This window comes from Suricata suricatta, chromosome 12 (assembly GCF_006229205.1).
Source record: "Suricata suricatta isolate VVHF042 chromosome 12, meerkat_22Aug2017_6uvM2_HiC, whole genome shotgun sequence".
Lineage (NCBI taxonomy): Eukaryota > Metazoa > Chordata > Mammalia > Carnivora > Herpestidae > Suricata > Suricata suricatta.
This window is the reverse complement of record NC_043711.1, coordinates 86,148,099-86,165,962: the sequence shown is the minus strand read 5'-3', so window position 1 is coordinate 86,165,962 and position 17,864 is coordinate 86,148,099. Positions and strand designations below refer to the sequence as shown.

The 17,864-nt window shown below is 38.6% G+C and overlaps 1 protein-coding gene across 3 annotated transcripts in view; it reads right to left on the bottom strand.

Annotated features, from left to right (window-relative positions):
* The window catches only part of RALGAPB (Ral GTPase activating protein non-catalytic beta subunit), an 88,808-nt gene that overhangs the window by 50,601 nt on the left and 20,343 nt on the right, over positions 1–17,864 (bottom strand). For all 3 annotated transcript variants that reach the window (XM_029919306.1, XM_029919307.1, XM_029919308.1), the window contains exons 5-11: positions 14,294–14,457; positions 12,227–12,413; positions 8,468–8,599; positions 7,271–7,449; positions 6,073–6,221; positions 5,727–5,943; positions 2,038–2,239 (exon numbers count right to left, since the gene is read on the bottom strand). In XM_029919306.1, coding sequence (XP_029775166.1) covers positions 2,038–2,239; positions 5,727–5,943; positions 6,073–6,221; positions 7,271–7,449; positions 8,468–8,599; positions 12,227–12,413; positions 14,294–14,457 — 1,230 coding nt within the window. The remainder of the gene's footprint in view (positions 1–2,037; positions 2,240–5,726; positions 5,944–6,072; positions 6,222–7,270; positions 7,450–8,467; positions 8,600–12,226; positions 12,414–14,293; positions 14,458–17,864) is intronic.

The window sequence follows — 17,864 nt, the reverse complement described above, 5'->3', positions numbered from 1 at the left end:
CCTCTCAACTGAGCCCAGACCTGTTAGCCAAAAGTGTGTGGATGCCTATAGGCAGGTCATGTCCAATTATTCATTACCGACATGTACTGATTACCCCAGTATTTTCTATGCACAGTGTCTGGCCCATAGTAGGAACTTAATTATTTGTTGATTAATATCCCACAGGCATCTCAAACTCAACAGATTCATAACTAAGTTCATCATCTGCCCTCTCACAAATCTGCCCCTTTGGTTGGTCACACTACCATCTATCCAGTTTTATGGGCCAGACAGAAAGCTCATGATCATAACCTTATCACTACTGGTACTATTCCCAACCCATAGTCTCCCTCCTGAGACTATGCCCCCACCACAAAGGAGGAGCTTCAGCACATGTGACTCACCCTCACAGCTGTAGCTGACTAGACAAGAGGTACACACCTAATTAATCAGATCCTTTTTCCCAGGAATCTGAAATTAGGCTTCAGCGATGCTAACTGGCCCTCCTGGTCACCTAGACCAAAGCTTTAGACTTGGGAACTCAGAAGGACATTGAAACATAAGAAAATAATCTACAGAAAAGAAAGAAGAAATTCTGGGAGACCAAGAAGACAAACAGGAAAAAAATTGTTTTTGTTCCTTGAACATTTTCTAGTTCCTGGTCCCTGCCCTTTGCAAGGCCCTGATGCAGATCCTGACCGTAGAATGTATTAAATGGCGCAATTTCTCATTCCTATTTTGCTTAAATCACACTTTTGAACAGCAGAGGGGTTTCCTGTTACTTAAAGCCAAGAGCCTGGGGCGCCTGGGTGGCTCTGTCAGTTAAGTGTCCAACTTTAGCTCTGGTCATGATCTCATGATCGGTTCCTGAGTTCAAGCCCCACATCAGGCTCGCAGCTGACAGCTGTGCTGACAGCTGAGAACCTGGAGCCTGCTTTGGATTCTGTGTCTACCTCTCTCTTTACCTCTCCCCTGCTCCTCTTTTGTCTCTCTTTCTCTCAAAAATAAATACACATTAAAAAAAAAAAAAGCGAAGAGCCTATTATTAAGATACCCCTGATTAGTTCTCTGCATGTACCATTCTGTTTCAGGCCTATGTGATTCTGCACTTGGTTCTCTCTGATTCAATTTAATCCTCTCTCCTGAGAATCTAGCAGGTACAAAGACACCTGAATGCTCTTGCTGATCGCTTTAGCAGCGAGGTGAAAGATCAGCCAAAGAAAGCAAATTAGAATCAAGAAAAATAGGAGGCCACCACAAGTTAATTTAGGAAACGGTGACAAGGTCTGAAATGTCATGGTTAGGACAGAGTGGAGAGATTAGAAAGAGGGTTAAGTAGCAGAAAGGCAGGAGTTGGTTCACCATCTAAAGAAACAGAGGGAGAAGAGTCTCAATGGACTGTTAGCCTCTGACCTGAGCAACTGAATGGCTGGCAGAGCCACTCAGAGAGATGACTGAAGTCACAGGTGTGAGTAAGAGGACTCTAGCCAACCTGCGAACATACTCTAAATACTACCTGTCCTTGTCAGGTCTAGCACAATCATCCCATCCTCTGTAACTCTTTCCTGAACCCCTGAGGTAAGTAGATACTGCTTCTTCTGAATGCCCCTAGCACTTTATCTCTGACTCTCTCCTACCAACTTCCTATTACCTTTGGATCATTGTCATTTGTGTCCATGGCTTTCTTTGCTCACTTGAGAAAATAAGTTCCTCAGAGGCCGGATTTACAGCTAACTTTTCTGGACCGTCTGTAATGCCTAATACTGTGCTAAAAGTTTAATTAGTGTGATCCTTCCAAATCTCTCCATGAATAAATAAAAGTCAAATATGATGAAATAAACAATACTTCTAAAATAAAAAGCATCTTAAGGATCTTTACCAAATTTGATGAGGTAGACAAAATGGAAGAATTTCAAGCAAAAGTTTCAATTACTTACAGACATTTGCAAGTTTTTCAGACCAATGTTTACTTATCAATTCAGCCTACCAAGCCATGCTACAATAGTTCCACTATCAAAACTATATGAATGGAAAAAATAAACAAAAAAATTCTAAGACCTGGATAAATAAGCTGGCAGAATCTCTTCTCCAGTCTTCTTGCTACAAAAAATCCTACACAGTGTCCCACAAGCCTCAGCTCTTCCTGCTTCATAGTTATCAGGAAATTCACTTGCATCAAACATAGGATTGGAAACCATGGTGTCTGTGGACATTTGTGACCCTTTCCGTCGAAACTCCATGCTAGCTTGTGTTGTAATGGCTGAGGAGAGAAAAGGACGGTGTTATTACAATTGTCAATATGCAAATAGGCTCATGGGACCCTGGACACAAAGATCAAGTGTTGGTGTCTTTAAATAGTTATTTAAATAGAATTCAATAATGCTTGTTTGGCAACTATGCTTTAAATTTTTAAGGGGCTCTCTGAAATCTTCTTTGAAAATAGTAACAATTAATTTGCAGTGATATTAACAGTTTAACAGATTCTACTAGAAGCATTCGTCAACTGAACTTTTGATCAGCAGAGTACATTTGTATACATCTGTACTCAGATGCTCAGATATATAATAAAGAATTTGGCTTTTCTACTATTTATTCTGCTTTTTCCTCTCCCTATAGGATGATTCTTAAACATTAAAAAAAAAAAAAAAAAAACCAGCTACTGCAATTTACACATTACCCCAGACAGACATTGTAATTAAATGGGCAAGCCCATGCCAGTTCATATATTTTAGGGAGAGGGCAAAGTAAGGATGAGAAATGGGGAGGGAGGAAGAGAGAGCATTCCCACCACCCACCCAACTCCAAAACACACACCAAAGAATCCCCCAACCAAGCAAAATGAGAATGAATTTTAACAACCACAGACAGCAGCTAACTTGAGGTTGATAAATCAGAAAATTGGATTGGTAAGAAAGATTATCATGGTCATTTGTTGTCACTGAAACAGAAGCCCTTTGAAAGTTGCTTTTATTTTTAACAAAAGATTTCACAGTGTATTGAAAATCACTCTGAAATCTTTTATCACTCTACATGAAATGTTTAATTTTGTAATAATAGTTTTAATAGAATGCAGAGTCAAGCATAAATCTTTATGCAACTTCCCATGAGCCATTTTTAGTCCTGAATAAGCTACCCAGCAATAATACAATTGGAAAACACTACATGCAGAATGCATACAAATCAAACACTAAATCTGTATAAAAATAAGCTTAAAGCTTTAAAAAAAAAAAAAAGCCAAAACACAGTTAGTGCAAAGTCCTGGAATTCATGACATGACCAGACTAGTGTACAGAAATAATGGGACTGATTCAGGCAGATTAATTTGCTTTTGCCAACAATCTTCCCCATTCAAAACACAGAAAAGTATTTTTCTTCCCAAGTGCAAAAACTACAAGAGACAATGACAATCAAATTTTTTAATGGAATTATGAAAAAAATAAAAACATGACTGCAATTAAGGAGAAGCTTCTGGTTCCTACTTACAAGATTTATAAGAAAGAAGAATTTGGATAAAAGATGCTGCAAGATAATAGAAATAAATGGAAACAAATCAAAGGACAGCAGTAATTATAAAATACTTTAAAGATGGTGAAATTTTACAATAAGTTAAGAAGCTTTTTAGCTTTTTAAAAGTTAGATTAAAAGCTTTATGATACCACAAGCTAGTTCAAAAACAGGAAATTGTGCATTCAGATCCAAAATTATGGTTTTTGTATCATGCAAAACAATGAACGAAGAAAATTACATAACTACAAAGAATTGAGGTTTTGAACTGCCAATAACGTGCATTAAAATTTTAGTTCATTAACCCTTCCCAGCTCAATGTTACTTTCACAAACTACAATGTAATGTCACATCAATCTAAAGCTAACCAGTTCATAGAAGCAAACATTTTAAGTTAGAGGTGAACTGCATGGCAGAATTCCTTGATGGCAGCCAGTACTTAGAAACAGACTAACAGTGTTAGTATTCCCAAACCCTCCACCTCCACCTTCCCACCCCCATGACTTCAAGAGCAGCACCCAATAGCACTTGAAACCAGAGAAGTACCCGGACACCTCCTATCTCTTGGGTCATGTAACAGCCTTTCTCATCTCCGAACACAAAAGGGGGAAGAGAAGCTTCTATCTTTTCCACACCAAGGAAAATGTTAAGAGTTAAAAGTAAGAATTTGTTGCCCACATATGATCTGAATTCCGGTTTCTATCTTTTGGCACAAGAGGGTGAGCAAAGCTGTTACAAACTCCCTAGAGAGTGAGATCTGCATATTCCCTTTAAGCAAGCCCACCAAAGAGGCAGGAGATTGAGCCATTCTGGATTCAGGGATTTTAGTGTCAATAGCTTGATACCCAAAAGTTACAGTATAAGAATTGCACCTTAATAAAAATGAAAATTAAAAATATGACTGATTCATTCTAGAAAATACAATAAAAATTAATAAATATAAACATGATTTGGAAAACTCAAAATATATGGCACATGAACATAAAATATAAGCCAAAAATGATTTTTTAAATGTTTTCATTTAATCCTAAGTAAGTACATTTACTTATCCATAAGTAAGCATTACGTTCAAGCTTGTAAATAAAATATGGAAATGGTAGAATATAAAGTCTTTGAATTTGAAGAAAATAAACAAAGGAATCTGTAAACTCAAACATGCAATCTTAAATCATATTCCTTAAAACTATCTTCATAGTCACAACTTTTTAAATTATTTAAAAAATTTGTAAGAACATCCAAAATAATTATACGTGTACAATGCTCACATAGACCTTAGTTCTGAGATGTTTCATATTAGCTAAGAATGCATTTCTGAGAGAAAGCAGAGACCTTTGTGGTCAGTATGTTAGTTGTAAGCCTCGGAACCAATCTTCTCCCTAGACATGCATAAATTAGGCATCTTTTTCTCTCAAGCTACTTCTAACCCCAGTCAGAAAAGTGCTTTCTTACCAAACAACCAATACACTCATTAATGCATATAACATGGTGCCTGGGCACACAGCAATTGAAGCGCAGTAAATGCTGGCCATTATTATCATTCTCTGTAAGACCTATCATAAATATCCAGTACATTCTTCCCCACACTCTCATCCTGCAGACTATGCCACAACTTCCAAGTACAATGGTAAGATGACAAAAATAAATTAGATTTATTTAAATAGTTGCATTTCTGTCATAAAATCTACATGAAGGTATCAGGGTTGAGTTATTAATTCTCTACCAGTTGTATTTAGTTCCAGAGTAAATGGTATTTTTGAAAGTGGGCCCTGAAATAAAGTTCTCTCGGCTAAAACCTGAGAAGAGCCTTTCATGAAGCAGAAAGTGTCTGATATTTATATGTACTAATAAGCGAATGGCTGACAGAATCTAAGAAAACACTTCTTGTGAATAAATTTCTGGTCAAAATCTTTAATTCTTTCTATCAATATTATTACCCTGGCTGACATGAAGGGAACTTCCAGGCCACCTACTGAAAGGAATTTGATTCAACAAAAAGTGGCTAACCTGGACAGTGTCTAATAAAACCAGACAAAAGCCAAACCTCATAGAACATACATAAAAAGGACAGGTAGGCAAACTTCCTAAATTCTGTTACTGCAGCTGGAAGGGGTTAAACACAAGACACTGCTTGGTCAGAGACAGAAAGCTTTTTAAAATACATATTAATCTTGCAGGTAGGAAAGATTAAAAAGAAAAAAAAAGAAAAGAAAAAAGTGATAACATATTTCTTGAGCAATATTTACCAGTCATGCTGCTGTCTCTGTTTATCCCATTATGAAGTTTACAGTGAACAAACGCTGCATCAAACAACCATGATCCAAAGAGATTCAAGATGCTGTTAACCTTTGGTCTCCGAGGGGCAGGCAGTGGCCGGGGTTCAGAACTTGTCTGATTGGGACTTGACAGAGGAGAAGTGGAGGATGTCTGGTGCTGAACTTTCGAGGCATGAGCAGTACTAACCTGTTACAGGAGTGTAAGAATATATCCACACTCAAGAAAAATTTGAGAAAACACCAGGACTTTTTTAAATGGATGGCAGCTTAACAAGTCAACTTCACACAGCATAACAACAGAGATGAAAACTCTTACTGTGCTTGTCTTCATGGTGGCCTTATTCACAGTAACAGCCCGGTGCCTCCGGTTATGTGGTGGGGTGGTATTGACAGCCGTGCTCTGAGGCATACTTAATCTATTCACAGGTGTTGGAGGAGCACTGTCCGATCGGGGTCTAGAAATGCCTTTTAAAAAAAGACAAATGGAGTTATTCTTCAAAGTTCCAAACACGTAGTCAGAAAAATCTTCCTCAAGCAACACCAGTGAAGGCTCAGGACAGACTACAGTAGACACCACAAGCTGCCTCCTAATATCCATTCACTTTCCTCCTGAGTTATGGAACACAAATATTAGCTGGACATGGTGACCCAAAATACAACTACATTTTCAAGCTTCCCTTATAATAAGATGTGGCTGTGTCCTGAGCATAGAGAAGTAGGTGACTGTTGGGTAGGTCTTTCAAGAAATCTCCTTAAAAGGACCAATCAAATATAGACTCTCCTCCCTTCCTAATTCCTGAACAGAATGGTTGGAGCTCATCCAACCATCATGGACCATGAGAGAGTGCACAAAGGATGGAGAGCCATAAGACTGAAGGCCTTGGGTCCCTTCCAATGATGGAACAGCTAGAGCAGCCCTACACTACCTAGCCTTGGCCTTAACATATGTGAAAACAAACAATCTTGTTTAAACCACTGGTATTTTGGGTTGATATGCATCAGACAAACTCACTTTGAATTATTACCTATGAAACATATTAACAAATGGACAAAACAAATGCTTTAGAAAATAATAGATAGTAAATATTATTACCTTTCCATAGGTTAAAAAAATTGACTTTTCATATTCTTAAAATGTGAGAAAGTTAAAATAATGGCTCACAAAAGGTATAATCTGCTTTCCAATGACAGACAGAAGAATAGTACCTAATGAATTTTAATGTTATTTTCTTAGATTACTAGTGAGAATGAACTTTTCTGCAAACCATTTATTCATATTCTTTGTCCATTTACCTACGAAGGCTTCTTTTTCTTAGCTTTGTTTGATCTGTTTATATAAAGATAAAACCTTTCTAGCTATTACATTTGTTGCAAATAATTTTTCCTACTTTGTTATTTATCATCAAATCTGGTTGTTTTTTTCCTTTTGGCTTTCCACAATAGTTTCTAAATCTAGACTCTAGAGTTATCGACATGTAGGTCTCCAAACATCTAGCAACATACACAAAATTCACCTAAGAATGCATCCACCAGACAGCTGATTCCACGCATGGCACGAAAAAATATTTGAGGCAGATGTTTAAGGCAGGGATACTGATTCAATTCTTGTGGCATTCCGCTCACATTTAAGAACTGTTCCTGAAATTTGGGAGTAGAGCTTATAATGGCTGGGTTACTCAAATCCACGGGATTACTATCAAAAAAGAGAAAAGGGATTAATTATATAGAAAGAATTTTTAATTTTAAAAAAATTTATTTAATATTTATTCATTTTTGAGACGAAGAAAGACAGAACATGAGCAGGGAAGGGGCAGAGAGAAGGAGACACAGAATCTGAAGCAGGCTCCAGGCTCTGAGCTGTCAGCACAGAGCCGATACAGGGCTCAAACACACAGACTGCAAGATCATGACCTGAGCCAAAGTCAGACACTTAACTGAGCCACACAGGCACCCCCAAAATTTCTAATTTTAAAGAACAGAAAACAATCACAGAAAAAGACATTTTTAAACTGAAATCACTGAAAGATGAAAAACACAATAAAAACTGGAAAGAAAGAGAATGGTTAACAACCTTAATTTATAAAAAGGTCAAAAAGAGTAATTTAGAATCACTAATACACAAACAGAAAAATGAGGCCAGTCGAACCAGAATGAAAGAAAATGGTTTAAGAATTAAGGCAGTATGCAACAGAAGTTACACACAACACAAGGTTGTGGCTAGTAGAGAACAAAAATAGGAAACAATGAAACTGAACTGAATAGAATTATAAAGACAGAGCAGGAAGCAGCAATTTATCTTTCTGTGTAGTTTCAGGGAATGCCTCAGTGACATTTTAAACAAGGGCACTAGAGGAGAGGCCCTCCTAGCCAGGCTGACCAGACAGCACTGGTCACACACAGAAGCAAGGCAGTCTCCAGGCCCCACGGAATGCAACAAAGTCCTGGGAGAGCCATCATCTAGGCTGCAGCAGCAGGCGAGAGAACAAATGTTGTATGTACTACAGGGGACAAACTTCCAGAGAGTGCAGATAGAGGACGGCTGACACAGGGAGAGCAGGAGGCACATGATGCAGACACGCCCACTGTCCCATGCAGCTCCATCTGAGGCCTGCACTTAGCAGCCACACGCTGAACACCTGCATGAGAGTCACAGCATGGTTTCTGCCCTAAGACACGGGATAGAGAGCAAACACTATACTAAATAATAGTACCTTAACATGTGTAAGAAGCGAAACCATGTCTGGGCCACACACTCGTTATCCATTTCAGGAGGGATCAGACTGGCATCTTCATCAGGAACTTTAAACGGAGGAAATGAAGGACCATACGTAAAGCGTAGCAATCTAGAATATTAAAAAAAATTACACACCACCAAGTTCATTTCTTAACAGAGTAAAAAATATATTCAAGAATTAAAATATGGTAAGAGAGGGGCGCAGGGGTGGCTCTGTTGATTAAGCATCCAACTTAAGCGCAGGTCATGATCTCACAGTTCGGGAGTCCGAGCCTCGTGTCGGGCTCTGTGCTCACAGCTTGGAGCCTGGAGGCTGCTTTGGATTCTGTGTTTCCCTCTCTGCTGCTCCCCACTCATATTCTGTTTCTTTCTCTCTCAAAAATAAAATAAACATTAAAAAAACATAAGAGAAAGAGAAGACAAAATCGTTGAAATGTGTATCATACCTCACAAAAGTGATTAAGATAAATGAAAACCCTTAATGATGAGAGAGAAATTAAAAGGGGATTTCCAGTTTTGTAAAAGATTTAAAAAATTTTTCAAATATTTGAATAACTTGTTTTTAAAAGTATTACTTATAATTTTATATTTAATTTATATTTTAGGTTATGTATCTATAATTTATAAAATCACATATACATATTATACATTAAACATGTATCATTAAAATCTAACCTTATATATGTAGCTTTATAATATATAGTATGTAACATATAAGATTGTATATGATACATTAACTTTGTCAATTTTGTAATATATATAATTACAAGTCATATTATCAATTTATAAAATTATAAATCTTTATTTTTACTTATAATAATTGCAAATAATTATATACTCATATAACATTCAACTTATGTTATATTATATAATTTGTTACTTATTATAATATATTGTTAAAAGATTCAACCCACTGCAAACTCCTTCAACACAACTAAGCTATAATTATTTTTTATGGTTTATTTATTTTGAGAGAGAGTGAGCATGAGTGGGGGACAGGCAGAGAGAGAGAGGAGAAAGACAGAATCCAAAGCAAGCTCCACATTGTCAGCATGGAGCCCGACACGGGGCTCAAACCCACAAACCATGAGAGCACGACCTGAGCGGGGGAGGGGCAGAAAGAGAGGGAGACACAGAATCCAAAGAAGGCTCCACGCTCTGAGCTGTCAGCACAGAGCACAACCCTAGGCTCGAACTCATGACTGCAAGATCATGACCCAAGCTGAAGTCAGACTTAACCCACTGAATCACCAAGGCGCCTCAACAATATTTTTAAAGTAAAACATTGGGAACAACATAAATATTTAAACAACAATGAAATGGTTCAATTAAAGTTCCATTTATAGGGGCACCTGGGTGGTTCAGTCAGTTAAGCATCCAACTCTTAATTTCAGCTCAGGTCATGATCTCACAGTGGGGATCAAGACCCACATGAGGCTCTGCGCTAATGACGCTTACTTAATATTCTCCCTCTCCCACTTTCTCTGCCTCTCTCCTGCTTGCTTGTGTGTGCATACCCATTTTCTCTCTCTCTCTCTCCAAAAAATAAAACAAAAAACAAAAAAGTAGATAACAATAAAATAATAGAATAATTTTTTTTATAAAGAGAAATTGAAAAAAATACATTAAAATGTTAACATTGGTTATCTGTGATGGACACTTTTCCTTGTCTTCCAAATTTTCTATTTATGTTTATTTGTTTATTTATTTATTTTGAGAGGAAGAGAAAGAGCACAAGCAGGGAAGAGGCAGAAAGAATCTCAAGCAGGCACTGTGCTATCATGAGGAGCCTGACGCGGAGCTCGATCCCATGAACTATGACATCATGACCCGAACCAAAATCAAGAGTCCAATGCTTAACCAACTGAGCTACCCAGGTGCCCCAAGAATGTATTACTTTTATAATCAGTATAAAATCCATAATGAAAAAGTATTATTTAAAAGTAGATTTTTAGATTTTTGACATTCACTAGGATATACCAGAATCAAAAGAAAATTCTAAAACCTCCATAGATAAAAATTTTATTAGCTCAGAAAAAGACCAATCTACCTTCTGATACATAATGCTACCTATAAATTATTTGTTCTTAGGGCACCTGGGTGGCTCAGTCAGTTAAGCGTCTGACTTTGGCTCAGGTCATGATCTCATGGTTCTTGAGTTTGTGACCCACATTCTGTGTCTCCAGCTCTCTCTGCCCCTCCCCTACTTGGACACTTCTCTCTCTCTCTCGTGCTCTCTCTCCGCACCCCCTCAAGAATAAACATTTTAAAGATTAAAAATAATTAAATTTCTTCCTGCCTCCACAGTGCCTCCCCCAACATCAAAACTAAATTAAATCAAGTCTCTAGATCTAACTACCAGTTGACAGGAACTACAGAGGACAGAAAAACATATCAGAAAAATTCAGAATGTGTAACACTCTAAAAACCCAAGTTTTCAACAATAAAAACTGCAAAGAAATAAAAATGAGAGAGTAGGAACCTATAGTTTAAGATTGGCTTAAGAAATATGTCAACTAGGGGCACCTGGGTGGTTCAGTCAGTTGAGCATCTGACTTTGGCTCAGGTCATGATCTTGCAGTCTGTGTGTTTGAGCCCTGTATCAGCTCTGCGCTGACAGCTCAGAGCCTGGAGCCTGCCTCGGATTCTGTGTCTCCCCCCACCTCTGCCCCTCCCATGCTCATGTTCTGTCTTTCTGTTTCTCAATAATAAATAAATGCTAAGAAATTTAAAAAAAAATTTTTAAGTATGTCAACTAAATGTAATATGTGAATTCTATAGTTTTGATTCATAGAATCAAACTATAGAAAGAAACCACAGAAAGAAAAAAATTGAGGCATTCAGGGTAAATTTAAACATTGAATGGCTAACGAATATTAAAGAACTGTTAACATTTTTTAAGTGTGATAATGGTATTGTGATTGTGTTTAAAAAAGAATCCTCATCATTTAGAGTTACATATGCAGAGTTGAAATGAAAAAAACAAGTCTGAAAAAAAAGCCCAATTACTCACAGTGATAATATTGCATATAAATGGTAAAAAGGGTAAAATTATTATAACAAACTACCTACTTTCATTATAATACAGCACATTATAGTATGGTCTCATTTCTGTAAGGCTATGTATAAACATATATAATTGAATTTCTACTGAACCTAATTATTAAAAAAATTTTTTTAATGTTTTTTATTTATATTTGAGAGACAGAGAGAGACAGCAGAAACAAGGGAGGGTCAGAGAGAGAGGGAGACACAGAATCTGAAACAGTCTCCAGGCTCTGAGCTAGCTATCAGCACAGAACCCAACACGAGGCTTGAACCCACGAACTGCGAGATCATGACCTGAGCCGAAGCCGGACACTTAACCAAATGAGCCACCCAGGCGTCCCTGAACTTAACTATTATACCTTTCTACAGTTTGTTTTGTTTTAAGTAATAATCATGAATTTTTTAGTAATCAGATTAAGAGTGGGGGTTTGGCAAGGGAGGTAGGGTGCAGAATTTATCTGCTTCTCCAGATTTGCTTAATCTAAAAGGTTGCAATTTAACAGGCTCTAGTCAAACTGCTGTATCTATTTTTAAAAAGTGGCTCAATTCTGTATCTAAAATACAGTAACAGACACAGGATACAGGCTTCTTACAACATATTCCATGAATCCCAGGAAGACACAAAACTAGGGGAAAGCTGCCTTAGGCTAGGCGGATGAGGGAAGGCCAGGGAAGGACAATGACCTACCTTGAAGTGAGTGCACAGGTGACCTTGCTCCACTGCTCCACCACCGCTGGGTGGTGCCTCCAGTTTGCCACCATCTCCTTGGCGGTTTTCCAATAAGGAGGTGTTGGGAAGCACCGAGTACAAGCTAGTAACCAAACCTCAAAGAGAACACCAATCAACTTCTCTGCTAGATTCTCAGCAATGCCACCTTACCAACAAAAAGAAAACATCTTTGGCATACTCATTTTGAAGAAAAATCTTTAATTCACTCATTTGAGATAAGAGGCTAAAAATTTAAAATAAATACAATGTTAAGTTCTGACTCTCAAATAGCCACTTAGTAAGAATGAGAAACTGTTCTTAGGAACTCCTATGAAGAAAATCATAACAACATCAACCAATTATCATTTATAAAGTTTTCAAGTCACGGGGCGCCTAGATGGCTCAGTTGGTTAAATGTCCAACTTTGGCTCAGGTCATGATCTCATGGTTCGTAGGTTTGAGCCCCATGTCAGGCTCTGTGCTGATAGCTCAGAGCCAGGAGCCTGCTTTGGATTCTGTCTTCCTTTCTCTCTGCCTCTCTCTGCCTCTCTCTGCCTCCCTCCCTCCCTCCCTCTCTCTCTCTCTCTCTCTCTCTCTCTCTCTCTCTGTCTCCCTCCCCCGCCTTTCTCTCAAAAACAAATAAAACATTTAAAAATAAGTTTTCAAGCCACTCTGCTCATTTCTTATCAACAATCTTAGTCTTCCAGCAAGTAGACAGGACACAGAGGAGAAGGGAAAGGACAAATGTCTATGATGTGTGACTACTGGGTCCATTTCTGTGTCAACCTGTTCATATATATGACTTCACATATTCCTCACATTAATCCTGCAGGATAATCCTTCCACCAATTATCAGTTATACTCATTTTGAAGAGGAGAAAACTTAGATGAGAAAATTTAAGTATCCTGTCCAAGTTTACACAGTCAGTAAGTGAAGGAATCAAAGCAAATAAGTACCCAGGTCTTTCTACCTCCAAACTTTGTTATAAAACTTTCAGGTGTTTGAAAGCTACCCTTCAAGGAAGAGAGGGACAAAAAAGGGAGCAAAAGGACCGATGCTGGGCAAGACAGAGCCTCAACCATGAATACAGGCCTGTTCCTCTGTTCTGAGCCCTGGAACTAGGGAGAAAAACAGGGGTTTATACTCTGCATAACTCCACAAGGCAAACTTGGGATTAGTAGGAAAAGTTACAAGGATGCGTATTTCAAATGAGCAAAAATTAAATTTCAACAATAATAAGCCCCAGAAGGGGAAGAATTGCCTGCTTTGAGTTGCTGAGATCCCTGGCATAGGCAATCTGTAGCAAAGAGCTAACGAGTCAATGACTAGCCAGCTACTATCAGTAATAAAGTATTACTATTATAGGGTCAATAGTGGAATTCTGTAGTTTCCTTTAGATACTTTCCTGGACTGTATTTGGGTGAGATCACAAGCACATCTGCATGTCTGTTAGTGAAGAGACTACAAAGACGAATAGGCAACAAGAGAACCTAGTACTAGAATATCAACTTCCAATCTATGTAAACTGTGTACATACACAGCAGGGCTTCTAAAATACAATCTGAAGGTGTAAAACAGGAGGCTTCTTAATGACAAGGTAATGAATGGCATACTGACATACTTTCAGAGAGAACACTGAAGACTTTGTAGGTTTCATTTGCTGAACAAAATATCTTCTGTAGCTGTCAAGTTTTTAGTGTCTACTTTGAAAACTACTTTGCAACCAATCAGGCACAGTCCTTACAGGTTATACTTCAGTTAGCTGTTTCTTATATAGGCTCTATCGTAATACACTAAACAAACTACTGCTATCATTATCAAATATACATCAATGCACAGTTTCTCCCTTCATTAGCAAAATCATCACCAAAGGTAAAGAAACTTCATGTTATGCCTGAGGTCTTCCATTCTAAGAATGGTTTTTCAACCTTAGTTTGCCAAATGTCATACCAAAATGTAAATCCCCACTGAGTCTACTAGTCATTGAGTTTAAAGGGAACTGTATCTGGAGCTTGGAAATAAACAAGAAAAAAAAATAAACGGACCTTGAACAGTTGGCGGGGCTAGAAGTATGTCATTAATCTGCAGAAGAAACAGCAGTAAGACTTCCCACGTCTCTCGTGCCATGATGGATGACTCGCGGGCCAGCTTCTGAATGGCTCTCAGGACCTGTAAGCACAGTCGGATCTGACTGGAGCCCTGTTCCTGTCTGAAGAAGACAGCCAGATATCACTGACAAGCCTTGAGGAAAGAAAGCGACGACTTAAGGACAGGGAGATTATGTGCGCAGCGAACAATGGTCCGATGGCACTCCCTGAAAGCACCAAGGTCAGGGCTGGGCGCGCTCTTCAGTTCAGAGCTGTTCCATCAGCACACAGTTTCACACTCTGGGATCTCAACCAGTCACTTCTAGGAGAGCTTGAATAGCTCCTGGGGGCTGAGGGGAACATTAGAATGTAAGCTTCACTTCTGGATTTCCTAAGTCTAAAATGTGCCTGACCCATAACAGGCACACCATTTTCTGATGAATGAATGAGTTATTACCCACAGCCACATCCGTTGCTCACATGGAAGCAGAATGGCCTTTGTATCCTTTAAAAAATTTTTTTAAATCACACATTCACATGAATTCAGAATGTGAATTCATAATGCTCACAGTCTCTTTGAAGCTAATGTCTGCTAGAGAAGAACCTACAGACCCAATGGAATATTCTCACAGGTCACTAAAACTGATGAGGTATGGAGGTAATTGCCTCAGAAATGAGCACCTGCTACTGCTCTTCTAATAAAAAAGGCAACTTGACCTAAGATGGAGCTTCCAGTGGTTCCCAAGATACCCTAGAAAAGTTTTGTAACTCTTTAGTCCACAGGACCATTTTTTTCCCAAGAGAAAAAAACAGACCAAATTAGGGCTAGAGTTGAAGACAGAGGTCTAAGCCTCAGGCTCTTATTCACGCTTTCCAAAGTAGACTATGAGAATCTTAAAAGTAGTAGGAAACTCACTGCATAAGTCAGTGGTGAGTTGGCCTCCCGACCACCTACATAAAACCCAAGACAACTGATATTACTGAAATAAATCTTGAGGACAAGTTGCTACATTATGACTCACGTCACAAAGAACTGATAAAACATGGGTGAATCGGAGCAGGGAATCTCAGAGCTTCCTCAAGAAATCCAGAAAATAAAGTGAGTGGCCTTAGCACTCCCACCTCAACCTTAGGAGAGAAGAGTCTCAGATTCTGCGCCACTTACCTTAGAGGTGCAAACAAATGATATTACTAAGTTTCTCCTAAAGAAGTCAGACAAAATGAGACATTCACCTAGGAAAAGCCAACAGCCCCCAAGAGCAGGAAGCTGTCCATGCTCAGCTGGAGGGGAATCCATGAGGCTCAAGTGTGTGTCTGTCGCTCTAGCCACTTGAAGAACAATAAGAAGCTATTTAATAGCCATTCAAATTCCTTCCGACCAAAGAAGAAAAAGTCCAGAAGAAGAATAAAAATAGCACTGGGGCTGACTCTTCCAACTTAGTGATAGCACTTTAAGCTTCCCAAGCAGTAACCCAGGCCTACCAACCAATTCCAGTTATCCACCCAGTGGTACAAAAGGAGACACCTGCTCTGTAGGTACTGTAGCCTCACTAAGGCCAAAACTGAGGAGCAGTGTCCAGGTTTCTAAAGCTAAGAGAAATCAGAACATCTTTACTAAAAAAATAAACAGAGAAGTTTAAACACCAGAGATTATCTTTTCCCTCTATTTTTTAAAATTTATGTTTATTTATTATTGAAATAGAAACAGAGTATGCACGGGGGAGGAGCAGAGAGAGGGGGAGACACAGAATCTGAAGCAAGCTCCAGGCTCTGAGCTGTCAGCACAGAGCCCAAAGCGGGGCTTGAACCCACAAACTCATGACCTGAGCCAAAGTCGGACACTTAACCAACAGAGCCACCCAAGTGCCCTCCCTCAATATATTCAAAAACAACTTCTGATCTTCAGAAAAACTGTTCTTAGAACAGGGGCTGGTGAACTATTGTCCATGGGTCAAATCTGGTCTGCCATCTGTTTTTTGTTAATAAAGTTTTATTGAAACACTGCTACACTCATTCATTTATATATTATCTATGGCTGCTTTCTTTACATCAGCAGAATTGACTAGTTACAACAGATACCATATAGCCCACAAAGCCTAAAATATTTATTATCTGGCTCTTTATCCAAAAAGTTTGCCAACCACTGCTTTAGAAGAATATTATATTTTTAAACTGCAATATATTTGAGCAATGAAAACCCATCAATTTTAAAAAATGGTTCACTGTTCACTCAATTATGCAAACAAAAAGGAGATCAAACTGATAGGCAAAAAGAAAAAGGTTACCCCCACCCTGACTTGTCTCTAGCAAAGAGGTAAAAAGTTTCTTCTATTCTGAATATCAGTTTTTACAAAAACAACTAAGTAACTTGATGACAATTTTGTGATATGAATTTTTAAAACCTGATACTTCCAATAAAGAAAGATGAGATCAGAGCACCTGGGTGGTACAGTCAGTTACGTGTCTGACTCTTGAGCTGGGCTCAGGCCATGATTTCACAGTTTGTGACTTGGAGCCCTGCATGGGGCTCTACACTGGTGTGGAACCTGTATAGGATTCTGCCTCTCCCTCTCTCTGCCCCTCCCCATCTTGTGCTGTCTCTCTCTCTCTCTCTCTCTCTTTTTCTCTCTCTCTCTCTCACTCCCAGAATAAATAAATAAACTTAATGAAAAAAAAGAAAGATGAGATCGTAACTCCCAATATTTACCACTGAAAATATTCAGCTCCCTAAGACACTGCTGGCCAGGAGAACTCTAGTACTCAGTTCAGTATTCTCTCAGAAAACCTCGAACACTCTTGAGAAAACAAGATAATTACCAAACAGTAAAATGAACAGGGTACTCAGGTTCTCAAAAGGCAAAAAAAAGAAAAAGCCCAATTAACTCAAATGTAATTGATATTTTTCATCTATACAAATTAACTGAGCACTGAGAGGTAGTAAAAGTACAAATAGGAAAGAATCGGTGACAGTATCACTCATGAGACTTGCCCCATGCACAAAGAAAAAGCCCAGTAAATTAGTCTCTTACATGGAATGACAAGAAAGCACTAAATATCATACCATTTTAGAAGAACCTGCTTAGAAGGGCACCCGGGGGGCTCAGTTGGTTAAGTGTCTGACTCCTGATTTTGGCTCAGGTCACGATCTCCCGATTCATGGGATCAAAGCCTGCATTGGGCTGCTCATTGACAGCACAGAGCCTGCTTAGGATTTTCTCTCCCTCTCTCCCTCTCTCCCTCTCTCCCTCTCTCCCTCTCTCTCTCTCTCTCTCTGCTCCTCTCTCAGATGCACACATATTCTCTCTCAAAATAAACTTAAAAAATAAAAAAGAACCTGCTTTGACACAAAAAATACACTAATCACTGCCAACCACCTCCTGTAATTACTACTATTTGAAATCAATAACTCATGCAACGAGCATTCAATTCACACCTAAGGTAGTATCAGTACCACATCAGGTACTGTGAAAGCCTAAAATAGTATATAGTATACAACTAGATCCTGCCTTCAAGTTGGTTAGACAGGGAA